The 26,553-nt window shown below is 44.2% G+C and overlaps 7 protein-coding genes across 7 annotated transcripts; 5 read left to right on the top strand and 2 right to left on the bottom strand.

Annotated features, from left to right (window-relative positions):
- Nucleotides 1-1,112: 1,112 nt before the first annotated feature.
- DEU56DRAFT_693238 (uncharacterized protein) lies at nucleotides 1,113-2,401 on the top strand (the record flags this gene model as incomplete). Its single annotated transcript, XM_041347175.1, has 3 exons — nucleotides 1,113-1,286; nucleotides 1,562-1,627; nucleotides 1,679-2,401. Coding segments are annotated over 3 exons (963 nt in total), but the record flags the coding sequence as incomplete, so codon positions are not given.
- Nucleotides 2,402-3,723: 1,322 nt separating this feature from the next.
- DEU56DRAFT_912050 (uncharacterized protein) lies at nucleotides 3,724-4,735 on the top strand (the record flags this gene model as incomplete). The annotated part of the gene is made up of 4 exons (XM_041357361.1): nucleotides 3,724-3,856; nucleotides 3,915-3,995; nucleotides 4,046-4,187; nucleotides 4,315-4,735. The coding sequence occupies 4 exons, from the start codon at nucleotides 3,724-3,726 to the stop codon at nucleotides 4,733-4,735; spliced, it is 777 nt and encodes a 258-aa protein (XP_041209316.1).
- Nucleotides 4,736-5,110: 375 nt separating this feature from the next.
- DEU56DRAFT_912051 (uncharacterized protein) lies at nucleotides 5,111-8,028 on the bottom strand (the record flags this gene model as incomplete). Its single annotated transcript, XM_041357362.1, has 10 exons — nucleotides 5,111-5,470; nucleotides 5,878-5,985; nucleotides 6,034-6,180; nucleotides 6,229-6,414; nucleotides 6,466-6,566; nucleotides 6,616-6,656; nucleotides 6,713-7,334; nucleotides 7,399-7,416; nucleotides 7,482-7,569; nucleotides 7,618-8,028. 10 exons carry the CDS (start codon nucleotides 8,026-8,028, stop codon nucleotides 5,111-5,113), a joined length of 2,082 nt encoding a protein of 693 aa, XP_041209317.1.
- A 222-nt stretch (nucleotides 8,029-8,250) lies between these two features.
- Nucleotides 8,251-9,049, bottom strand: DEU56DRAFT_912052 (uncharacterized protein; the record flags this gene model as incomplete). Its single annotated transcript, XM_041357363.1, has 3 exons — nucleotides 8,251-8,499; nucleotides 8,558-8,680; nucleotides 8,738-9,049. 3 exons carry the CDS (start codon nucleotides 9,047-9,049, stop codon nucleotides 8,251-8,253), a joined length of 684 nt encoding a protein of 227 aa, XP_041209318.1.
- Nucleotides 9,050-9,495: 446 nt separating this feature from the next.
- On the top strand, nucleotides 9,496-10,814 carry DEU56DRAFT_912053 (uncharacterized protein; the record flags this gene model as incomplete). Its single annotated transcript, XM_041357364.1, has 3 exons — nucleotides 9,496-9,685; nucleotides 9,746-9,869; nucleotides 9,908-10,814. The coding sequence occupies 3 exons, from the start codon at nucleotides 9,496-9,498 to the stop codon at nucleotides 10,812-10,814; spliced, it is 1,221 nt and encodes a 406-aa protein (XP_041209319.1).
- A 6,228-nt stretch (nucleotides 10,815-17,042) lies between these two features.
- DEU56DRAFT_912055 (uncharacterized protein) lies at nucleotides 17,043-19,663 on the top strand (the record flags this gene model as incomplete). The annotated part of the gene is made up of 9 exons (XM_041357365.1): nucleotides 17,043-17,187; nucleotides 17,239-17,478; nucleotides 17,673-18,057; nucleotides 18,148-18,512; nucleotides 18,601-18,842; nucleotides 18,899-19,084; nucleotides 19,146-19,295; nucleotides 19,349-19,465; nucleotides 19,556-19,663. 9 exons carry the CDS (start codon nucleotides 17,043-17,045, stop codon nucleotides 19,661-19,663), a joined length of 1,938 nt encoding a protein of 645 aa, XP_041209320.1.
- A 1,820-nt stretch (nucleotides 19,664-21,483) lies between these two features.
- On the top strand, nucleotides 21,484-21,681 carry DEU56DRAFT_735375 (uncharacterized protein; the record flags this gene model as incomplete). Its single annotated transcript, XM_041348452.1, has 1 exon — nucleotides 21,484-21,681. A coding segment is annotated over one exon (198 nt), but the record flags the coding sequence as incomplete, so codon positions are not given.
- Nucleotides 21,682-26,553: the final 4,872 nt, after the last annotated feature.

The following is a 26,553-nucleotide window of genomic DNA, read 5'->3' on the forward strand; positions in this document are numbered from 1 at the left end:
TTGAAAAACAAAATAAATAAATAAGTACATTAACGACACAAAGTCTTATTGCACCAAACGAAGTCTTGGAAAATGTGCATTGACTAGGAACATGATTACATAGACAGTACTACAAAATTCTTAGATATTCTACAAAAACGAGTCTTTGAGCTGAAGCACTTGAAAAATATTTAAATTGGCGCTACATACACTTGGTAAACAAATGAAGGACATACCACGACCAGAAATTAAAGCAGATTTTGAACGCCAAAGTGTTCGCTCTGAGCACGTCAAGCTGCTCCTCGTCACGAGAGCGCGTGTGCGTCCTACATGCATTTCTGCATCACCGAATTTTTTTCTTGCTTTTTGAAGTTGAAGTCGCCAATAATGCGTGCGTATATGAAGCTGGTGGAGAAGTTGCTCGGCAAGGTCTTGTTCGACACGTCAAACCTCCAAATCAGCTCTTGCCATCTGAAGTAAGTAGGTTGCTTCCTCAGCGCTCTCTGGTGAAGTAATTTCTGCATTCAAGTTCTGCTGAAAGTCTGTATCAGCGCCTCGTAACCTAAATAGATGACTCACCTTATCAGGTGATGGAACCGAACATTCAGAGTTGCCTGATTCACATTTAGAGTCTATGAGCAAAATCCAACGGTATTTTAGTCAAGAACAAGAACACACCATAAGGAGGATGAGATCTCAGGCAAGTGGGACTTGAAGCTGCAGAACCTTGCTGCTAAAGTCGCTCTGGGTACATTGTGGTTTATTTTGAAGGTTGCTCTGGAAATTTCCGTTAGTACTTACTGCTGGAAACTGACTGAACTTCGTGTCCAGGACATGCGGTGCCCATCCTGCGGCAAACATTTCAAGGACGGTCGAGGTGTGCTACAGCACTTGAATCAGCCTATATCACGATGCTACAGTTGGAGTGACAACCTGGTTCGAATCTCGGGCCCACCATCATGACTTCCAAATTCTACTGGTACCAAACTACCCAAGACGAATTGGCTTTCAACGAAGATGCAGCCATCTACAATAACGTGGACATGGATGTGGGCGTGTGTGAAGATGGGAATGCTGGTGTAGAGGCAGATTTTGGGGGAAATGAAGAGGTTTATGATGGTGCAGCAAAGAGATATGGTGTTGGAATGACATTTATGAAGACTTTCAACTCTGATGAGTATGCTGCGGAGAGGGTGGACAATCCCTACTTCCCTTTCACTAGCAAACCAGACTGGGAGATGGCAGCATTTCTTCTTCGGTCAGAGCTCAGCATGGCGGATATTGACCAATATCTTCATCTTGAATTTGTAAGTCCATTTTCTTTCTACTGAAGGTATGTCTGAACTCATGTTTTTAGACCAGAAAATTACCCCTCTCGTTTCGCTCTTCAAGATAGCTCCAAGGACGTGCGGAAATGCTACCACCTCCTCCTCGATGGAAGCACCAAATCGTCACTACTGAATTCCCAACAACAAAGACCCTCCATATATTTTACCACGATGCCATCGAGTGCCTACAGTCGCTTCTTAGTCACCCCTTGTTAGTCGACAGCTTCAATTTCATCCCACGGAAAGTCTACGAGTCCGCTGAACGTGCAGTTCGTATTTACCACGGTTTCATGACCGGTGATTGTGCTTGGGAACTTCAGGTAAGTTTGCCTCTCAATTCACTTGCTTAGTGTTGCTAACCAAGAACGCAGGAACGCCTCCCTGATGGTGCGACTCTTCTTGGCGTAGTCTTGTCCTCAGACAAGACTAAGGTCAGCAATCTCTCTGGCAATCGCTATGCTCATCCACTCCTCATCTCTCTTGCAAATATCAACTCTGAGATACGTGGCAAAGGATCCCTGGCAGCATATATCCCCATCGCTCTGCTCCCCATTGCGAAGTTCATCCATGGGAATCAACGCATGCGCGGCGTTCTGGCGGACCGGCTACTCCATCAATGCATTGGCATTGTCGTCGAGCCACTGAAGCAAGCCGCACGCCTGGGTGTCATGATGAGTGACCCAGCAGGGTTTAGTAGATATTGCTTCACGCCCCTTGTCGCATATGTAGCCGATACTCCCGAGGAGCTCGTAATCGCATGCATTATGATGAATGCATCGCCTGTCACTATGGCCACACGTGTCAACTTCGGTGACCCGACTCGACACCCCCTTCGTAAAGGATCATCTACACTTGCCAATATCAGAGCCGTTGCTGGTTTCGTCTCGCCTTCTGATCTCATGGCGTTCTTTGGAGAGTGCAAGCAATATTTCCTAAATGGTGTCGTTACACCGTTCTGGTCAGCTTGGCTCACCACAGACCCTTCCTCATTCCTGACACCCGAGCTTCTCCATCACCTACACAAGATGTTCTGGGATCACGACCTCAGGTGGTGCATAAAAGTCGTTGGCACCAAGGAAATCGACTTTCGTTTCGCACTACTCCAAATGTGCATCGGGTACTGTGCTTTTGGGGAAGGCATCTCTAATCTGAAGCAAACCTTGGGACGAGACCATCGCAATGTCCAGCGCTATATCATTGGTGTCATTGCTGATGCTGCCCCTGCTGAATTCACAACCGCCATCCGGGCCCTCGTTGAATTTAGATATCTTGCTCAAGCTCCGTGGTTCACGGACGAAAAATTATTGGAGTTAGATGGATCTCTTTGACTCTTCCATCGGCACAAGCAAACTATTATTGATGCCGGTGCCCGGCAAGGGAAGGGCGGTGGAATTAAACCTTGGACAATTCCGAAACTCGAATTGCTACAAGGGGTGGTACCGAGTATTCGTTCACACGGTGCCATCGTGCAGTGGTCTGCAGATCCAACTGAGCGCGCACATATCACTGTCGTGAAGGAGCCTGCAAGAGCTGGAAACAACCATGACCACGATGCACAAGTTTGCCGCTACCTGGATCGTCATGATAAAGTAGATTGCTTCGACCTTGTGCTTCAACTTCGTGAGCTGGAAGATTGCACTAATATTGGCGACGACAGCGACGATGAAGATATTGATAGCAGGATGGTCCGGTGTTCTGTCAAAGACTATTTGCATATGCATGTGAACTCCTTGATGGTATGCATCCTCAGGCGCCCCGTCCTTATCGCACGTTCTCGACTCCTATCGCAGCTTACAGTCTTGGCTATAACCCCAGCCTCACAAAAATGACTGTTGACACAGCTGCCCATCATTTCTTGCTCCCTGACCTTTGTCCAGCAATTTCTGATCATTTGGACTGTGCTTCAATACATGATGTCTTCCCCGTTGGTGGCAGGCGCCGAGCTCATGCCGATTGTCCCCTCCCGTTCAAACGGATCCAGATCTGGTGCAAGATGTGAATGCAATCCAGAAATTTTCACAGCACAGAACGACTCGAGCCCTCACAAGCGCTACTTGCTGAACCGCCTTCAAAGGACTGGCCATATGGCAGGTACGATTCAGTCATAGTCAATGCAGACAAATCCTGCAAATGGCCAAAGAGTGGTCTTGACGGTATGTGATGATATTTCTTCTGCTGTAATTTTGCCGATGTGATGACCTATGGAATCCAAAATTTTGCGCTGTCAGATCGTGAGAGCACTACACTCACCAAACGCTCAACTTAGGCTGTCACTGCCTGTGCTGTTGTCTTGACACGTATCCATTGTACTTGTGAGATGGCAACAATTTTTGGGACATCTACCAGTCCATCATTCTACTATACACATGCAAGTGCAAGAAAAACAGACGCGAAGGCCGACAACGATACAAAGACGATGCCATCTGAATCCCCAACAAGCGCTTGGTTGAAAACCAATGGCACCAAACCAAAATCCAGAGTCAAAGCGCAAGGTCCTTCTCCACAGGCTCCATCGCTTAGCGGATCTACAGACATTATCGCACAATCAGGTATGCTGACCGTGGCTGATTGTCACAGTTATATTAGATATTTAATTGTGATTTTCAGCCCCGGCCAACGACTTTGAAGTCGAAGTTCAAGCCATCCAAATTGTGCTGGAGGGTTTGAAGAGTGTCTTCATGCCATCAGGTTTGTTGGTAGCCGCCATATACAACAATAATATTTGAACCATCAACCAGACCACTCCAACGAGGTCATCCTTGATGCTCTCCAGCAAGTACAACTAGAGCCAATATGTTTTTATAATGTCCCTTACCACGAGTTTGCAATGGTGCTGGATGCAATCAGCAACAAAGGGGATTTTCTGTACTGTCTTGCAAAGTTAGTTACATTGTTTGTAAATGTACGAATAACTAACAACTTGAACATCATATAGGATGACATATTTTCCATGAACGATGACCCTCGTCATATACTCTCCGCACCCAATTCATGACCAAACAACTAGCGAGATCACATCTGCACTCTCGAGCGCAATTTGTAGCATCCAGTACAAGCGATCTCTATTGATGATCAACATCATACCTGGTCGCATCTCATCTAACGAAATATTCACCATCCCCGATCTGCAGATCACATTGACCCCCACCACTAAGAAGCCATCAGCGACTCTAGAGAATGTTCTAAGAATTTGGTCTGCGAAATTTTTGGATTTTTTGGAAAAGCCGGAATCCACATTTTTTCTCCCAGTACTGACTGAACGAAAGTCATGCCTCCGTCTAAGTCATGGTGAAAATTCGTCAGGACGGCAGGCTGAGATGGGCCAAAGCCCACCCATTGACAAGAAAATTATCGGGATCGACTGGATCGACAATGGGATACTCAGCTATGGTTTGATTCCACCCATGAACAATGCCATGATCAAGTAGTCTAAGGAAATCGAGGGTTGAAGGAATGGTTTAGGACGCCGGACATTTACTCACTGCAAGTGTTCTGGGATGCCCATTCCTGTGTATGGAATGTCGAGGATGAACTGCATCTTATTCGGGTCGTCCAAGTTGAGAATGAACTCTTTTATTGTTCCCTCAACTTGGGGGTATGTAAAGTCCCTGGTGCGCACTTCAATGTCTGTTGGACCGTGTAAGATTGATGTGGGAGATGTACCTAAAAATACTGACCATGTATAGCAACACGCATAAACCGCGAGAAACCTCGATTTTTCAGCTCCCCGAATCACGATGCATTTTTCTTCACACAGAGTTTTCGCAATGAGATCACGTAGCTCATCTGGTCTAGAGGACCAATCATGATGATGTATATGAATGATGTGTGAGGATAGTGGTGAACCCACTGGACCATTTGACAGTATCTGAAAATGAAGACACATGAACCCCTATGACATCAGTCACGAGGTCTTTGGAGTCATCAGGTAAGTCTATGGGTGGTGCGAAACAGGTGGAGGGCGCTGGAGCATTGTTTGAAGAGGTAGTGGGATCAATACATGAAAGTTCTGTCATGACCTTGACATCGCGGGTCTCAATAGTGGCAACATTGACTGGCCAGCTCTCAATCTCTCCACCAGCAATCTTGGAGAATTCAGCCCTTCGGAGGAGTTGGGTGAGGTTGTCACGGGTGAACCAGCCCCCATAAACGCAAACCTGGATCTTCATCCGGATTTGAAATGGAGACATTCATCAGCAAACTAGGGATATACTAGACAACTCTGGACAACTCTGGACAGAGTCACAAGAGCCCACAGAAGGGGTTCTCTCTGTACAGCTCTGTACAAATTACATAGATAGCCTGTACATAATTGTACAGATCTGTACAGAGCACATATACAGCCTATGCAGGGCTGTACAGAGCACATATACAGCCTATACAGGGCTGTACCAAGTACATGAAAGCTTGTACAGAATGGTACAGAAGTGCCACTGAGGCTGAATGTATGAGGTACAGAGTACAACAGAGCAACACAGTGGAGGTACAGCAGACTTGAGTTTACAACAGAGCATGCCCACTTCCTATGAACCGCTTGGCATTTCTTTGAGTGATAATGGTCAAGGCGCACTGTCTTGTAGAGTTCGACAACGTTATCGTAGATAGGATGATATAAATCAGCAGCGAATTTTGTCGGCAGATAGACCCCAGTCTTGTACTCGTCGATGGCTGCAGCAAGCTAGTGGAAGTGAGCGCTGAATAAAAAGATGAGGGGATTAACACTTACTGCGGTTGCTGCAAGTGCCACGGCACCCTCGGGAACAGCCTCAGCAAATACATCTGGGAAGACCTTCACGAGTGCGTTGTCGCCCTTGTAGAAAACGGTAGTACACAACTCGCCGAGTGCGTCATGGGCGAGGTTGTTGGTCCTCCCCTAGTGAGGATAATCAGCACATTTAATTGCATCTCGTTAGAAACTCACCTGTTCGTCAACACCGTTCTGCAAGAAATAACCGCCATCCAATAACTCTGTGACTCGTCGACTGACATGGCCCTCAAACTCGTTGTCGTTGTCGATGTCCGATGGTAGGATGCCAAACTTGGTGGCAGCAAGGGGCCGTGCAGCTTTTTTCATCTCGGACCGCATTGTAGCTCGGTCATCCCATAACTAACAAACAAAAACAATTAGTATCGACTATGAGAGACTCTGTTTACGTACGATAATTGCCATGTCACGTTTATATCTATCCCAGTAGCCGTCCTCGACGCTGATATCATCCGCTGCAAAATTGTCAAGTGTTTCCGTGAGATATTCAATACCTGTCCTCTCGATAAAAGTCTTGCGGCTCGAAACGGTGCCGTCCATGACCAACCCTAGTCATGACTTCTTCTTCGAAGCCTCCAAGACATCTTTCCAGGAGTAGGGATAAAACCTGATGGTTCGAGATGCTACTTTGTTAGCTGACTTCTTGGATGAGTCTACGACCTGGTCCGCTTTGTTAGCAGATAATTCATCTGCTGCCTGTTGACACAGATGCTTGAGTCTATCTGGGTTGGGTGGGCGAGGACGATGGTTCTTTGCATGATAGTCCTCAAGGACATCGCGTATGGAACCAGCGTTATTAGGGCTGTTGTCCACCAGCTGATCCTGGCTCCTAGCGCGATCTTGGTTGTTAGCTGCTTCATGACGCCTTGGAGGAGATGGGATGCCACTATCCATTGATGAAACAGAGTGAGCATGGGAGTTGTTGGCGCGTTGTGGACGAGATAAGTTGTCAGCACGTTGGGGATGAGATAGGGCACCATCATTTGCAGGCTGGGATCGAGAGACAGGATGTGCGTGTGTCTGTTTTTTCACACGGGGAGGGGACAACATCGCACCATCATCAGTAGATGGAGATGGAGAGGTTGGACGTGCATGTTTCTTTTTCTTCGTTGGAGAGTTGTTAGTGCGCCGGGGAGGGGACGGGATGGTGTCGTCATCCTCGGACCAAAACGGAGAGAGAGGACGTGCACATTGCTTATCCTTCGTGCACAAGCCACTAGTGCTGTGGGTAAGGGACTGGACTTCATTGTCATCGATGTCATCTGCAAGCCATTAGCTTCATAGAATAAAATGTGAATGAGGGAGTTAAATATATGGGGCACATACCATGAATATTGTAAGCCTCTGAATCGAAGAACAACACGCTAAGAGTGAGCAGCACGAAGGTAAAAAAAACACAAGGCACATACTGTGAACATTGTCAGTATCTGCATCATCTACATTGTTGTTGCCGTCATCCAAATCACCCTCGTCATCGCCTGGACCATTCTTATCCTCCTACTCTGAGTCTTCTGAACTATCCTTATCCTCCACAGTGTTGTCTACCTCTGCGATCACATCGGGGGGAACAAAACCAAACCGCGAGTCAGGACCACGAAGCTGGGATCTGGGCATATCCTCTTCCGGTGAGCTCAGAGACTGTGATTGTAGTTCAGACGCTGGGGGCTGATTCTTGCTACCTTGCGATTTTAACCTCATTGGCGGTTTGGACTTCTTCAGGACTGCTCTTGGTCTTGGTTTTGGTTTGGCGGCCTCTGGTGCCATGATGTTGACCAATTGACTGTCCAAAATTTTCTGTGCAGGATTTGTTTTCATTGATCGTTGCACCTTCGTCTGGACACTTTCCAGCTTCTTCATCTGACCAAGGTGTCCACAGATGAGGAGAGGTCTGCCATGCAAGTAAAGATAGAAAGAAGCACGCTCACCGTCAGAAGCGACCTTCTTGTGCTTGGCCATGTCGAAGTTGTTGAAGGGAACAAGTCAATTCAGACTCAGTGATCGCTTATAACAGGTACAAAATTGTCACTTCGTAGGTAATATACATGTGTAGCCTAGTACTGACTCAAGAACCGCTTGTAAAAGTACATAATGACGAAATGTATCGTGTAATGAAGTTCCTAGAATTACACGTCTGTGGTGGGCACGAAGGCAGATTCCTCAGTCTCATCACTATCACTTTCATCCGACCCACAGAACTACCCGAAGTGCTCCCTGAAGTGCTCCCTGAAGTGCTGCCCGACGTACTGGCCAAAGTACTGGCCGATGCACTGGTTGAGGGTCTCCCTTCATCAACCTCAGATGTGATCGCCTGTCTGGTTGCAGGTCTCTCTGAGCTAGCGCCACTGTCTTGACAACGATGTTTTGTGCCAGTGAATTGGCAACGGTACCAGGCGCAGTACCGGAAGTGGGCTGTCCTGTAGACAGCAACTGACAAGTAAGTGAGATCCGATTCCCAGTCGAATCCGACGTCACTCGATGTAAGCACATGGGCATGATCGACATCAGGTTCCATTAAGTCCAAAGTGCTGGCCATCTCTGCTCTGACTTTGTTGAAGCCTGTGTTCAAGGTGTTGCTGACCTGGTCCATGTTAAGATCCGGAAACATGGTCTGAAAAAGATTATATCAGTATACTAACTTAATTGTGTTGAAATTTATATTACTCACTCCGTATGCTGTGTGAGGAGATTTGATGTCAATGGGCCTGTCGTCTGGCTTAATCCAGACAAAATATTCAATTTTAGAAACATTGATCCAGGTGTGATCCATCACGTGAACGGGACCAAATAGCTTGTCTGGCTCCCGCTCTGGTGCAAAGAAGGTATATGGCCGGACAGATTTATCCGCAAGTGCTTCACCATAAGTAGCGGAATCGGCGGTAGGAGATTTGTATTTTGAACGCTCCAATATGAGGATGAACAGAATGCATGCGATCTCGGGGTGGGAGAGGATGACCTTCGCAATTTTCGCCAATGCCATGCGCTTAGTCTGGGTAAATGCAGTCTCTGTATACCACAGAACCTGGGTCACTGGACACCCCCATAAAACCCAACAAGATCAAGGCCAACTGGGATATAGAGGTAGTTAGTCTCGAGGAGGGTGATACGTTGTGAGTCAATCACCAATACATTTATCAGTGTTGACTTACCTCTACGAGGATACAACCACCAGGACAATACCATGCAGTTTTTACACCCACGGCAGCATTTTGCAAGGGAGCTCACTGTTTCAACTATGAATTCTTTCACAAGATGGAGTTTCTACCGTGAGCATCTTCTCACACCAGTAAGTAAACATATCATCAGCATCAATCCTTTTAACTCTATTTCAAGGGCTATTCACAAGGCCTCTCATCACTCTCTGCATGATGGTCATAGACTCTCAGAAATATGTCACTGCTGGCAGAGACTTTGCCTCCTTCTACCATGAACTATGGTAGGGAGGACCGTTCATTCAACATCAACACAGTTTCTCACGCTGACGAATCAGGACTCACCCTACTCGCAGACACGGCACTCAATGACGAGGCCGATGTCTCTCGCACTCCCATCTTAGACCCCAATCTCGAGGGCATGAGCACACACGACCCTCGACAAAACGTTAATGTCCCTAATGGTGAGCATGTGCATTCGTTAATCCATCATGATGCACTCACCACTATCATCAAATGTACAGGCCGTCTAAACAACAATGAGCCTAACGAGACTACCCATAATGAATCTACGCAACCAGACATCGAGGAGTCGAGCGAGAGGCTCGATGTCTTCTTTGTGCACCCTATGCCAGAAAACCCGCCTATGTACTCGCACACGAGTGCACCATATCATATTCTTCTAGCGTGTTTCCTCACACGCCGCCGAATTCTAAGTCTAGCCTAATCAAATCTCTTGATCCCAATACATCTTGTGTGCCATCGCGTCTCTTCGAGTCCATTCTTAACAACACCACTTCAATTGAGTCTAATGTGAGAGACTCGAAACACGATCAGATTGACAATGATGTGCCCATGAATTATGATTCTGATCCTATCGAAGTACCGACCTCCGGTACTATCCCCTACCACGGTCTTCCTCGTGCCGATAGCAAGACTACTATCTCATTCGAAGGGCTCACCAAGTCTGAAGCTGAGAGCTTTTTACTAACCGAGCCTGCTAAGTATAATGACTACCATTCGGTATACATCCCTAACATCATCCACACTATCAAATTGTATTGTTTCTGTCAAGACGAGCTAATCACTAACGATTGGAACATCCATTTATTCCATGACGGCTACCCTGGACATCCTGTCATCTCCGGGGGAGTCAGACTCCCTACCAGCGGTCCGCGTTCAGGACGAACTTGGCAAGAACGTGTTCGCGAAATCATTGACCATTGCGCACATTCTCGACATCTCATTCACTTAGTCGAAACCATCCTTTCCACCCGCATGCTCGCAGAGGCATCTATGCGTGCCGGGACCATAAAATGTGATAATTCCTTACATATTAAGGGAGGACTCATGCACTCAACATACGCCGGACGCTACGAGGACGTCAATCTGTTTTTCTCAGTAAGTGAGACTAAACGGCTCAACTCTTATTCAGCCATTGCCGAGGCTCATGGGGAGCCAGAACTTGCCTCAAAAATCCTCGACACCTTACTCATGCTGTTCCCTGACGAGGACACCATCTCCGCACTCACTGAGTCTCGTCTTCTCGACGTCGGGACCGTTCACGACATTCTCCGGTTCGCGTTTGATTGAGACCTCATATTGAGGATCGCGCGCACTGGACTCGTAATCGTGGCTACCTCCCCTTTTCGATCCGAAGTATTCGAAGGGTACATTCTTCTGGACATTGCTGAAGAGGAGGAGGAGCCCTCAAAAGACAAACCTAAGAAATTTTTTCTCTAGTGTTCTAGAGGTAAACTTTCTTAATCATATACCATTTTCAATACTCATTTCGATCTTTAGTGATTCTCAAGCCTCGTTTTTCGCACCATCAATTTCTCCAGCCTCAAACTCATTTTTCCTTCCATCGTGTAAATTCCTCTATTGACTTCTACTCATTCACATCGAAAACATCTTATCAACAAAAATATGGATGCTCAACTCTATTCTTTCAAAGCTATGTATTTATATTATCATTCTTTCATTTTTCTTTTTCGTGCTTTGTCTTACCATTTTGTGTTTGTTTGTCCTTATCAAAAATCCAAAATCCAGACTTCTGCATGTGCTTTGTAGGTTACGAAGTATAGGAGAAAAAGGTCAAGAAGTGATAGCATTAGATATGAGTTACCTGTTCTGTAATTCTAATCTTTTGTGGTCTGAAAAATTGTGTGAATTTTCTAAGTTCACTCAAAACAAAATTCTAAGTCTTAGTGTCTCTGATGTTACTGCCACAGTATCAGAGTCTGAATGTCTAGTCTATCCCCAAGACTTATTGGAGGATGAGACCATTGCAGAATGCTATGAGAGACTTAAAGATTCACAAAACTTGTGTTATCAATAAACTGAAGATGACTCGGACAGCGAGTCTGATCTTATTATCACAACCGAAACTACTTGTTTACCTGAGGAAAACCCCATGCTTACTATGTATAAACGAGTTGACAAGAAAGTGAAGCCCGTGTCTGGTACCTTTCCTCAGGAAGCTCGCGTGGATCGTCATTTTCCGCACGACCCTCTATGAAATCTAGTTCATTTGACTCCATATCCTCCCAATTTTGTTCCTAGTGATCACTTAACCTAAGAAAGACTTCAAAGTCTAAAATTAAACTCACAAGGATTTCTTTGGCCTGAGGAGGAGAAACTTTTTCAACATGTCATGCTATTAAATCAAGAAACACTAGCCTTTGAGGAAACCGACAGGGGAACCCTCAAGGAATCATATTTCACTCCATAAATTATTCCCACTGTTCCACACGTGCCTTGGGAATACAAGAATATTCTGATCCCACCTGGGATACATCAGAAAGTTATTGAACTACTTAAGTCAAAAATCAATGCAGGAGTATATGAACCGAGCCAATCTGCTTACCGCTCACGATGGTTCTGTGTACTTAAGAAAAATGGTAAACTTCGACTAGTTCATGACCTCCAACCATTAAACAAAATTTCTATTCGAGACGCTGGCCTCATTCCGATAGTGGATGATTTCATAGAATCATTTTCTGGAGCTCAGTGTTACACCGTGTTTGACTTATTCTGGGGTTTTGATGCACGTAAAATGCACCCAGATAGCCGAGATTTAACAGCCTTCCTAACTCCATTAGGATTGCTCCGATTGACATCATTACAAATGGGATATATGAACGCGCCTGCAGAATTTCAGAAATGTATGAGCTTTGTACTGCAGGACGAAATCCCTAAAGTAGCCAATGTTTTTATTGATGATCTTCCTGTCAAAGGACCAAAAACCATCTACCCTGACAATGAAGGAAATCCCATGGTCTTAAAAGAAAACCCAGGGATTAGACTATTTATTTGGGAACACGCGAACGATGTTCACCGAGTAATGCACCGTATCAAAGACGTAGGTGCAACATTTTCAGCTACAAAAATTCAGCTATGCCTTCCTAGTGTGCTTATCGTTGGACAAAGGTGCACACCAGAAGGAAGACTACCTGATACTGAGAAAATATCGAAAATTCTTAACTGGCCAATCCCTTCCACAGTCAAGGAAGCTCGAGGATTTATGGGCCTTTGTGGAACTGTTCGTATTTGGATACTAGGATTTTCTGAGCTAGCAAAATCTATTACTCAGCTCTGGAGAAAAGACACCCCTTTCATTTGGGGAGAGAAACAAAATGAAGCATTCGAAACTTTCAAAGAGCGTGTATGTTCAGCCCCTGCCATGAGAAGTATTGACTACACCTCTTCAAACCCTGTTTACCTTTCTGTTGATTCCAGCTTTATAGCTGTGGGAATCATCTTGTCACAAATCGATGATGATGGAAAAAGATGTCCAGCATGCTATGGTTCTTTACCTATGGGAGAAGCAGAGTCACGTTATTCCCAACCTAAGCTGGAGCTCTATGGTCTTTTCCGTGCATTACGTCACTATCAACTCCACATCATTGGAGTACAAAATCTTCATGTTGAAGTTGATGCAAAATATATTAAGGGCATGCTTAATGAGCCCGATCTTCAACCCAATGCCACAATTAACAGATGGATTCAAGGAATCTTACTATTCGATTTTACACTTCATCACGTACCTGCTACCAATTTTAAAGGACCAGACGGCCTATCTCAACGCCCTCTTGGTTCAGACGAAGAAATCACACCCGAAGACGATTCTTGGTTAGATGAGATTGTTTTATTGCCATCTATCACAAGTTCTTCCACCAAATCATATAGTGAAAGCACACTACCATCTGCATACTTGTCAGCTGCTGATCACGAGCAGACTTTGACTGACATTTTTAAATTCCTCACCACATTAGAAGCACCAACCTTCGAGAGTACTGCAAAACGAAGGAAATTTGTCAAGCGAACCACTAGGTTTTTCGTTCAGAATGGCAAAATGTATAAACACCTACTTGACAGACTACCTTTACTTGTCATTTTCGACCCTGAGAAACGAATTTCTATACTCATGGGTGCACACGAAGAATTAGGCCACAAAGGAATTCAATCAACCTTTGAAACTGTACGTTACAGATTTTTCTGGCCTCACATGTATACCGACGTCAAGCATCACGTGCAGTCTTGTCATGACTGTCAAATTTGAACCGTTAAAAAGATGCACATTCCTATCACTGTCTCTACACCTGCTACAATTTTCACAAAGACCTATATCGACATACTCAAGATGCCAGCCGGGAATGGTATGAAGCATCTAGTGTTAGCTCGTGATGATCTCTCACAATTTGTAGAAGGAAGAGCACTACGATCTGCGTCCGCCAAAGCTATGGCCAAGTTCTTCTGGGAAGACTTGTATTGCCGATATGGTGCGATTGGACAGATTGTCACAGATAATGGCCCTGAAGTTAAGGGAGCATTCCAACAGTTACTTGAACAAGTGGACATTCCACATATTCAAATCTCACCCTACAATTCACAAGCCAATGGGGTAGTTGAACGTGGACACTTCAATATCAGAGAAGCAATAGTAAAAAGTTGTGGAAAACACATCTCACGTTGGCCTGAGAAGGTTCCTCAGGCACTCTTTGCCGAAAACATTACGACCAGTCGTGCAACTGGATTCTCTCCATTTTACCTCCTTCATGGAGTACATCCCGGCCTGATAAGACTTGAGGCCGTCAGAGTCTAACACAACCAGGAGAGCTTCTAGACAGATCAGAACTTGTGATTTGCTTAAAACTGTTTAGACAGCTATAGTTTTTATTATTTGTTATACATGGATGGATGGAATAGATTGACGACTTGACTGATTGGGTGATCTGGCCAACCGACTTTTGCTAGGGTATATACTGACTGACTGACTGACTGACTGACTGACTTATCAACTCCGTTGATTTCCTCGCATTACAAATACGCCAAATTGAAAGAAGAACTGAAGACTTAAGACGTGCAGCAAAGACCTTAAAGAAGGCTAGATTTAAGTCTAAGCTTCAGTTTGAACAAAAATATCACCTCAGGATGCATAAGAAATCATTCCATCCTGGTGATCTTGTCCTTGTCTGAAACACTCAAGTTGAGAAAGAATTGAATCGCAAAACCAAACCAAGATACTTAGGACCCTTTGTTGTTGAGAGACAAACCAAAGGAGGATCTTACATTTTACAAGAAATGAATGGAACTCTGTCTAGACGTGGTGTAGCTGCCTTTAGATTGATTCCGTATGTCAGCCGAAGTGATCCTGCCTTACGTGAAATTGCCAACACTCTTGTCGACGCTCAACACTCTGAGGAAAATTTATCGTCATCAGAATCCAATCATTCTTCCCTCTCTTCGGATGATTAAACCATTGCACCTTCAACGGCAAAGACCACAAATCAAAATTTATGTCCATGATGTTCAATTTTCGTCGAAATTTTTTCGACCTGATCAATTAAAAATCTACTACGCACACAACTGGGGACAGTTGTAATTTCTTGTGCCAGGTGGATGTAATGCATGGTATGCAGTTCATACCATGACATGTGTGCTATACAAAAGATAAGGAAGGTATAATGAACTGTACTCTACCATATCACCAAGTGATTCTATCATTTTCCATTGATTCATCAGTCTGTTTTCTGAAGCCTTGTTTCTCGTGTTTCATTTCTCATGTCAGATGCGGGGATTTCCATGTATTTCTATTTTGTTCTGTGACCTTCTCTATCTTTCTATTTTTCTTGGCTTATTCATCAGACTTTCTCACTAGCTGACTGATCATGTTTGTAATCATGTCATGTGACTGGGAAATAAGGTGATTTATAAGGATTCAGCCTGACTCATCATGTTTTGTCATTGATTCGTCATGGTTTGTAAGACTTGCAACTGTATTTATAATCTTCTTAGTAATCAGGATGACTCAGCTCACCAAAAGGCTTGGTTTGTAAGCACAATCTTACCAATCCATGAGATGACTCATGCCTTTGACTGATCATGCTTTGTAAGATTTCACTGTATTTAAAATCTTCTTAGTAAACAGGATGAATCAGCTCACCACAAGGCTTGGTTTGTAAGCACATTCTTACCAATCCATGAGATGACTCATACCTTTGATTTATCATGCTTTGTAAGATACACACTGTATTTATAATGTACTTAGTAAACAAGCTGACTCAGCACACCAAATGGTATGGTTTGTAAGCACATTCTTACCAATCCATGTGATGAATCATGCTTAGTAATCTGGCCTCCAAAAAGGTATAAAAGGAGCCCATTTTACACCTGTGAATATAGCTTCCCACTTTACACATAAGTGCAGGCCATTGGTGCCTTGAAGACATTGAAACTTCCCACTTTAAACCTATCCCACTATTTGAGAGTGAGATTAAGGCAAGACATAGTCAAAGTGCCAGTGAAGTACGATTTAAGTTAAACTTCCACTCTAAACCTATCCCACTATTTGAGAGTGAGATTAAGGCAAGACATAGTGAGGGTGCAAGTGTCATTTCAACAAAGTAACTTCCAGTTATACGATTAACTAGGTTGCTTGCTATTACTATTTTATTGAGCTAAGCTCCACGTATACTTAACAATTACCTCTCTCTTTTACGGCTAGAGAGACACGAAACAGGAGAACACGACAAAGTTGAAACAGACTTTCATAGGTTGAAACACGACCTACTAGGGTGAAACATACCTATCATATTTCTATTCACGACAAATCCACAGTTGCATTTCTATATAGTTTCTTCAAACAAATAGAGGTAACTTGTTTACTCTTTGACCACCCACGAACAACACATTATCAACCGAGAAGTAGAAAATCCGTTGACCGTGAACTTGAGGAGCTGGCAACTTCAAGTCTTATCAAAGTGTAGTTGTGATTGTCACTGCATTTTACACTGATTTTATATAAGACCCTCAAGTAAGAAGACACCATTTACTACAAAAATTAGACCATTGGAATCGTGGGAAGAATTACAACCGGTCTTAGACTGGTTTTAGACTGGTTGCGACCAGAACTGGTCTAAAACTGGTTGTAGGACTGCAAAAGACCAAAACATCGGCCTTTACAGGTTTCAGTCCAGGTCTTTTGATATTGGCCAAATAAGGCAACCGGTCCTGGTCTGGTTGCCTCCAAATAAGGCAAAAGACCAGACTTAACCGGACTTTTAAACTCTAAGCATGATCAATCAGCTCTGTAGGTCAAAAAGATCAATGAGATAGTGGTCATATAGAGTATCATCGAACACATACTGGGCCCGGAGTCCAATGTCAATGTGCCATGCTAGTGAGGCATGGCAAAACCCTGAACTTATCTAAGTCCCAAATTGAGCCATTTAGTTATTACTACTACCACAATCGTAAAGTTGATGAAATTTGCTCACCTTTCAAGTCTTCCCCCTTTCAACACTCCAACTCATCAATATGTCTGCTCACCACGTTACCCGCACCAAGAATGCAACTCAGTATCCTGGTCTTCCAGACGTGGTCCTGAAGAATAAACATCGTAAAACAGCAAAAGTAGCTGCTGAGCATCAGTTCAAGTTAGACATCAAAGAAGAGAAGGAATGTGCCAAAGGCGCTGGGATCAAATGAGTTGCCAAATATGAGAAGAACCAAGCCAACAAGGACATGTTTATTGATGCTACCCCAAGGGCTGCAGCCTTACCAAAGCCAAAACCCCATCCAAGGCCCATTCTGAAGAAGATTCATGTCAAACCCACCCCACTGCCTGTGGAAGACAACATGTTCATTTCTGATGTCGAGATGGACGACACCGTCGCTGACACCAGCACCTTCAATCCAGATCCATCTCAAGCCTCAGAAACAACTGACTCCCATGCAGATGACTCAGAGCTGAGTGAAAATCCTGCATCGCCACCAAAAAGAAGGTGAAGGTCGACAAACAGGAGGGCACGAAGGTGCAGGCTAAGAAGCCTAAGGTACAGGATGCAATCAAGGTGGCGCAACTTGAAGAGGTGAATGAGCAGGAGAAGAATAAGAAGAGGAAGATAGCCCCACCTGCCAGCACAATAAGTATTGAATTGCATACAGAGTCGAGTGTCCAGGTTATTGACACAACACCTCAGCCGGCTCGCGCCAAAAGATCAGCCCTCCCAGCTGACAGCCTCAATGACGATGTCATGGTCACCAACCTTCCAATTTGGAATGTGCCTAAGAAGGCTCCTAGTAGAAAATCAGCCCCACCAGCTCAGGTTAATCACTCAGATGACAAACCTATGGATACTACTGATCTCCCAGATAAGCCTCAGTGGGCAATGCTGGTCTTGAGCAATGAGAACACACCTCAGGCACAGCCTCGTGATAATCAGACTGAAGAAAGTGCTAGCAGGAAGGAGATGCCAATGGGGATGCCAAATGATAAGGGGAAGGGGAAGGACGAGCAACAATGTGATAAGAAACCGCTTCAGCTGAAAAGGTATGAAGTTCCATTCTTCTTTTCCTGTTGTGACTTGTCCCATCAATATCATGCTCACCCTCGATGAAACAACCTTTTTTTTTTTCTCAGTGATTCTACTAGTACTACCGATATAAAGGAATTTTCAACTGGCATCAATGATTGGGCCGCAAGCATCCCAAAGAACACAAAGCCTGGTAGTAAGGCCAACACTAGCCGGCCCAGCATTTTTAAAAATAGCTCAACCTCGCACCACAGTGGATCTGTTCTTCCCCCCCTGACCAATGGCAGCACTCAATCATCATCTAATTCAGTCCTGACCAACAACATTTTGATTTCTCATGCAGCGCCAGTGATTCACATCAACGAAGAACCCAAAAAGAATCATCGCCTTGAAATCATTGATGGAGGACTCTCTGATGAGGATGAGACCCACGGTCTCGAACATGAGGCTGTGATCACTAGCCCTCCCAAAGGTAAAAAATGAGTTATGAGCTCAGTGAGTGTTTGTTTTGACATTGTGTTTATTTCACTACTGACTACTACTACAGGCTCTTGTTAAAGGCTCCCCTGTCTATCAAACTGAACCAGTGAAGAAACCCAGCAATGACGACCTCCCCAAAGGCATCAATCAGACAATCTGGCACCGTGTCTTTATCCCAACATACATCCAATATGTCACAACATTGGCCAATCCCTGGAAGGTTCCCACCAAGCTGGTGTGTGAGAAGATGCAGGTGATTTGGGATGTGGTCTTTCCCAACATTACCCACACAGTGACAAGCCTTAGTTCAGTCTACTACATTGTAAGTGCACTCAATTTTATCAATGGCGGTACTAATATAGATGTACTTCAATATAGGCTGTCCAGCGAATCACCGACTCCTACCACAGCCACATTGGCTCAGCGGCTATTGTGATTGTCATTGCGTACCTCAAATCTCAGGACTCACTGAGGGACTCCAATGACAATCGTGCAGAATTTGCGGAGTACGCACTCAGCAACCTTTGGTTCTTATACAAGAAGGCGAATGGCAATGACAAGTCTGTATGTACTCCTTCCATCTCAATCAATTACTGAGTTGTCGTTGTGCTAATGCTTAGTGCAGAAATTGTGGGGCCTTTATCAAGGTGTATTTATTGTGCAAACCTTTGGTGCACACTTCACCACAACCCGTGGCACTCGGAAGATACCTGGGGTAGACAAGCCAGGTGTACTGGCGAATCCTGCTGAGGGTCTTGCATTGTCGTGTGCCACGGTATGTACTTGTCATTTTATTTATTCTGTAATCTCACCAACCGTTTTAACTAGGTCAAACAAGCTTTGGCCCTCTGGTCTACTCGTACGCTCACCTTTAAAATGGTTCAGGCTGTGAAGAACAAAACTAGCATTTCATTGCCGAAGACAATGAATCAGTCTACCGGCAAGGTGTCCTGTCGGCAAACATGATTCAACAACGTCTCCTGGGGTACATCTACACGTGCCTATGCAAAGGCTATCATGAAGAACCTCCGCTAGGACAAGTTCGAAGTCATCATTGCATCTGCCATGGAATTCTCAAAGATGAGTTGTCGTCCTGGTGATGACATTGATGATGCTGCCATGGAGGATGACCTTTCTGGATGAGCGTGCTCAGTTGGTGGATATATCAGACACCGAGTCCGAGGGAGATGACGGCCGCGGCTCTGATGTGGAGTAGGAGCCTTAACGTGGTTTGCACCTTCCTTGAAGCAGACAGTGATTTTTTTTTTTCATTGTATTTACTACTACGAGGCTAATGTTTAATGCTAGTGGGCCAATGCTGCTGCTGGTGTTAATATCCAGACCGAGTCTTCCTGCCATCACGGCGTGTAAATGAGCCTGAGTTTCTTCCACTTGTTCACTGTACTACTACTAGCTACTATCCTTTCCCTCAGGCTCTCCAACTCTGAGTTGGAGAGAGCTGCTGCTGCTATCTGGTGATACTAGTACTAGTATCATGGACCTACCACTACTAGCCTAGTACTAGCCACACCTCTGACATGTTTTGATAGTTCTTGCCATGCTTAGTATTTGCTCTTGCCTGCCACCTCAACTCGCTTTGTACTTAGTTGCCATATGAAAATAGACACTGTTTGTGCTGTTTTGCCTTACTTAATGCTTGAACAGATGCTTTCTCACCACTTGAAGGCTACTACTACTATCAGGAAGGGTAGTACATGCTGCTTTTAGCTTATCTCACTTTGTGTCCTTAAGGATGCACTCAAGTTCAGTCAGAACCACTCAGAAAGGGGTAAAGTAGTATAAAGTACATGAAGTGGTGCACATGCAATAAGTAGCACCAAGTCACCCATACATTTTTCACTTAATTTTGACTTTTGAAACTTTGGGGCCTGAAAGCACTTTGAAACAATCTCCCCACTAGTAGTAAGTACCACTTCAAGCTGAGTTGACTGCATACTAGTAGTACCTTTCAAGTTGCTTAGCTATAATAAGCACAGCAATCAGAGTAGTTAAGTCACATTCATCCAAAGACCCTACTTGTGGCAAGTCACAATTTTTGTAATTTTTTTTTTGCTGAATCTGACTTAAAATATTTATTAAGTGATGCTAAGTTTTATCTAAGGTTCATTAAGATTTTTCTATTTTTCTATTTTTCTATTTTCCTGATGAGCCGAGTTTGCATGCAGAGTGCTAATATTGTGCGCTAGCCGCCTCTTACCTGATAGGGATCCTTATGAATATGATAGATGAGTCTTAATATGACTAGAAAGATGATAGACAGAAACAGTGATGATCTTAGCGCTCTGCACGCAAACTCGGCTGAAGACAAATACCGAGTCCAAGTCAGGGAAAGTAAAAGTAAGTCAAATTATCCTAAGTCCTCTAGATATGTATGTAGCTATATGCGCTCTCAGGATACTGAAGTACAAGGGAAGTGGATAGGCAGTGCGGAAGCGCAAAGGAAGCAGATCAATATGTAACATATGTGTCATGAAACCTGGATGTGGTCAGTGACAGTAATAACAGTAAGAGTATGCACCAACAGAACCGGACAGACAGGACAGGACATGTGAAGATATGCTGAGTAGAGCGCAAATATACATATAAGGTGCACAGGTGGCATGTGTGATGCGGATAAGCACCGATGGTCGCACATACAGTGTGTGTCCCTACAGGGTCACACCTACCTGCGGATAGTGATGGGGTTGATGTGGGAATGATGCAATATAAGCCTGTAGAAAGATGACTCTCTACATCGCGCATCACACACGCACATCACATATACATGGTGCATCTTTGTAAGCCTTCGCATACCTTCGGCTTACCGCCAGCTCTTAATCCTCTCATCATTTAGAGAGATTAGCATCAGTGACATCCCTTTGGGATGATTCTACTAGCTCACCTCTCAAGGTATATTTCCTTGTGACTCCCAGAGTTCACAGTCCTATTTTTTCACCCACAGTGGGGAGCAACTTGTGTCTATCATTCACTTAGACAGTATAATGTGTGTAGCACACCTGATAGGTGTTTACAGCTCACAATTCATTCCACGCACACTCAAACACACTGATTCTTTGTTGGCTGTTTTGGCCTACTATGTCGGAAAAAAGTTAGGTACCATTGTGATACTGCCGGATTACAAGGTCGGCTCGGTACCTTAAAAGGGCCTTACAAGGCATTTCAACGGGCCGCTCTGAGGTATGGCGAGGCAAAACTCAATGTAAGGTCATCAAAAAGGCCCTTATAAGTGCCTTTTAATGAGCATTAAAATATTATCTTATCCGATTAAAAGCCCTTATAAGGACACCCTCCAAATAGAGCATTAAAATGTCTTGCAAGGCCTTAAAACCCTGGGAACTTTTTTCCGACATATGTCAACAAGTTTTTGTATTACCCTGCTCATGAAATAGCATATTAGCTTGAGTTTGTGTCTATACTACATACAATAAAACTTATCCCTTATAGCAGAAAATGCTGGTTGTGACAGCCCCTGCGATCATGGATAAGGCTCGGGGCTCTGCTGTGTATATATAAGTGTAGTTGACCATGATGCCACATCAGGCACGCTATGCCTCTCTCACCATGCCAATCACAGAGCAACAATTTCTGGGGCACCATGCAAAGAGATCTCTCTTGAAATGAATTGCCCTCAGCTCCTCAAACAGACCTCAATATCTCCAGCAGCCCATTTGGCTGCAATCCCGCCTTTAAATTCTGCAGCATTGAACCACAAATTCCATGGTTTTCAACTCATAACACCTTCCTCAGCAAAAGAGCCCAAACTTGAGATTTCCAAAAAAAAAATGGTCAGTTTTTCCTTTAGGCATTCAAACCTGCGTTGAGCTTTTGTGATAGTTTTGAGTGGGAAGATTATCTCTTTTCTTAGAGGCAAAAGACAGCCTGAGGGCACCAACACTGATTTTAAGGCATGAGGCCTTCAGGCTTAGTTTCCCACAATAATTTTGCACACTGACTCATCCCAAAGATCTTCTCTGATGTGTCTATCAATGATTACAAGTTCATTATGGAGGCCATCGTCGAAGATAATAACCATCAATTCAATCAATTCAAGTAAGTTGTGTGCAACAATCCAATAATCACTAACAACTCTTTCTTCTAGACTATCACATTCCCCATTGTCCAACCAACTGGTTGCAACCCTACCTACTCCACTCCACGAGAATCTTCTCAAGCCATTGCATGACAAGTGTAGGTGACATAGTGTGTGGGCTCTCCATCTTCTTTGTTATCTCTGTGCTTTGTGATTAGATGTGTTTGTATTTGCAATATGTTGTCATTTGCTGACATATTTGGTGGCTGTATGCTGGACCTTGCAGGGTACTAGGATGGTATTGACATTGGCATTGGAGGTGTTGATGCTGGCATTGTGGTCCCAAGAATCAGCACTGGGGAGTGGTTGGTCATGCTGACTTGTGCATATATTGAGTGAATCTGTTGTTAGCTTTGTTGTGATGAAACTAAGGGTCATAAGTATTGCCAGCAATACATTGTGTTCTTTTTGTGTTTTATTGGGGGGGCAATATCAGATATTTATATTAAAGGCAGAACTTTAACTCTTGGCACAACTACACAACTAACTGCAACATCCTTCAATACATACACATAGGACAGTATTATAGTAGGCTAAATGTCAGGGATATCATCTACCTCCTCTCCTTGCAGCTTCAACTCCAATTAGGCAATTCCAGAATTGATATTCTTGTACTTTTTCCATGCATTAGAAAGTCTGTTTGAAGTTACAATGACCATTCCAGTATGGACAAAGGCTAGATTAGGATCATTAGGGTTTTAGACTTGAAGACTAGTGCCATGAACATTCCCTGGCTGCCAGACCACAAGGATATTAGGAGCAATTTCAACCTGAATGCCTCGAGAGCAGTTATAACAATGTCTACCAATACTTTGAGGTGATCAGTTGGTTGTCCATGAGATGGTAAATTTATAGGGCTGGTGCTCAGAATATGTAGCCCTGGTGTAATAATTAATGGATTTATTAACTATTAAAACCAAACATACCTAGAATAATTTAAAGCAAAGACATCAGCTGGAGGTGCTATTTCCACCTCATTAAACTTATAGTAAACACTATTTTCTCCTGTTCCAACTACTTATCAGCCAAGTGGGTGTAGATTGTCAGTGGAATTTGCCACTCTAGCCATGTGACAGATATCATTGGCCTTCAGAAACTTGTAGAGATCATCAATAATTTCTTGGAGCAGCATAGCATTCCACACATTGTAAAACAGTGCAAACACTAAACTTGAACTAAAGTCCAGTGCGTCCACCTCATTAGAAGAGAGTTTGGTTGACAGTAGGTTTTGCATTTAGTCAAATTTCAGTGCAGAGCGAGATCCTGCTGAATATCCTATTTGAGCAAGGACACCTGGATCTTTAATCTTAAGCATATAGTCATATTAGAGATTATTGTACTATATTTAAAAAATTCAACATACCCTGATGTTTTTTTCCTGCACTGCATCACAGACAACTTCATCAACCCAAAATAATACTCCAGGATGACCACAAAAATTGTGAATTACTACTGCAATGATGCTAGAATCTGCTGCATCTCTAATAATGCAGTTTTCTGTTTCATGCACCACTAGTTGGAGGCTAGAGGAATTAATGTGAAGAAGAGGTCTGCGGAGTATGCGAAAATATGGTTAGTGACTAGAGACAACCCAATCTTTCCAGCAGTTGTAGGCAAAGACTTTAGAGTGACTGTTTGAATGCTATCCAATAAGTTGTTTTTGGCTGAAAAAGAAAGATCCAGCCTAAGTTGCCTGATTAAAATGCTTTTGCCCAACTTTTGAGCATTTTTCTTCTAGGTAAAATTGTACAGAGCTTCAGCAAGATCATCAGATAATCTGCTATTACCGTAAGACACAATGAAATCTGAGAAATAATTCCTCCTAGAGGGCTCTAGCTGGCCAAAGTGTTTCTTAAGTGCACTACAATTAGCCATGAGTGGTTGATACAATCTTAGATTCTGCAGTGCACACTATCTGTGTTACGACTTGGATAGTTCTTGCGTAACTAATCCAATAAAGGAGTTCTTCGTGTTACGACGTTCAGTTCAGACACTTGAGGGACTCTCCCTCTAAGTGAAGTTCGAATATAGGCTAGTCTCTATAAGAGCTAGATCGGAATCAAGTATCTTCCTCAGAAGATAATCAAGTATCAGAGAGAACCAAGTAGATTCAAGTTAGAGAATACAAGCGTGACTACTGCGGTATTTATAATGGGCAAAGGAGGCACGGACCAGGCCGACTATGGAAGTGAAAGGAGTCAAGAAGATCATCATAGAACTATCTGGAATGTTCATGCAGTGCATGTTGATAAGCAGCCAAAGATAACAAGAATAGTCGGAAGTATCTAGAGTGTTCATGCAGTGCATGTTGATAAGCAGTCAGAGATAACAGGAATAGATCGGAGAAGCATGATGATGAGAAAAATGATGGGGCCGCTGTAACATTACCCCCTGTTTATCGTCTGAAGTCACCGACTTCAGCAACTTTCCAACCTTGCATCGTCGTAGTAGACGAGATCCGCGTCAGCGTTATGAAACTCCAACAGATCGTCCCCCGTGCGTTTTTGGCGAGCTCCTCTGCTTCTCGCTCAATTCGCTCGATAAGTTCGTCTTGGTCCGCTTCCCATTTAGCAAGAGCGTCATAGAAGCCGTCTTCGTTGTGCTCCATGGGGAGGACTCTTTCGCCGTTGAGTTGGCGGCAGAAGACCGATAGGTGTCCAGGCTTGAACACGAGGCACGCTCTGCAGTAATATCCTGGGCAGTTCTTGTGACGATGTCCCATTTCTTTGCAGTGGCGGCAAATGATGTTGTCATCGAAGGAAAGAGGGGGTGGTAGCGATCTGGATGACTTTGGAGGGGTTACGATATCTGGCTGCGAGCAGCGGTCTTTGTTCTTTGGAGGGGAGCATGATTTGGGTTTGTAAGGTGTTTTCTTTGCGGAGCTTTTACGACGTTCTGAACGCCTGAGCGCGTTCTGCGGTGGAAGGATGGGTAGTGTGATTGTCGGTTCAGGGGTGACGGGGATAGCAGTAGGAGGAGGTGGGGGAGGAATGGCGACCTTGGTTGTGACTCGTTCTGCGATGGTTTGTATGGCTTGCGTTACATCCTCCTTGAAATACAAGGGAAGGAGATGGAGAGCGAAGGTCCGTATTTTTCTTTGACAATAGAGGATGCTGCGCTGAGCGTCGGCATTGCCTACATTTTCAGCGATGGTTTCCAAGAGACTAGTGGTGCGGATGATATTGACGGTGGTAAAGGTGGTGTCATCCTCTCTTTCAGTGAGGATGCGTTCTATTTCAAGAGCATGTTGTGGGGATAACAGGGCGGATTCTACGAGGGAGGCAGCGTCAATCTCGTTAACGAGGTCGAAGTATTCAGCGAGTTGGAAGGACGAAGACATGGTTTGTTCTGCTAGAATTGGTTCTGGAGACGAGTGTTCAATGGAGAAGTCGGGCTAATTTGAGGCGGTTTTTATAGGTTTTCAGGATTTCTAGGGCGTTCTGAAGTTCCTTTTCGGGCAGCCATGAGTTTTCTGAACTAGGGTAACCCTTCCATGACACGAGGAAACGGCGTCTTCCTTTTACGTTTCCCTTGTGGGCGAGGATCGCTTCTATCTCGTATTCCTCTTGTCCGTTGATAAGATCAGGTGGTGGTTCAGGGTGGTTCGGGCCGTGAATTTCAGTTTCCCGATAGGATGATAGTTCAGAAGCATGAAACACGGGGTGAGATTTCCAAGATTCTGGGAGACGGAGTTTGAATGTGATAGGGGAGAGAACTTTTTCAATTTCGAAGGGGCCGTATCGCTTTGGCGCAAGCTTCTTTGATGGGAGATGGGTGATAAGATGCGCAGCAGATAACCAAACTTTGTCTTTAGGTTTCCAGGGTTCAAACTTTCTTCCAAATGATCGTTCGGCCATACGTTGCATTGCTAGTTTATGGCAGGCAAGGGCTTCTTCTCGAATCTTCTGGAGGTGTTTTACTC

Source organism: Suillus clintonianus (genome assembly GCF_016758775.1).
Source record: "Suillus clintonianus strain FC179 chromosome Unknown DEU56scaffold_29, whole genome shotgun sequence".
In the NCBI taxonomy this organism is placed as follows: Eukaryota; Fungi; Basidiomycota; class Agaricomycetes; order Boletales; family Suillaceae; genus Suillus; species Suillus clintonianus.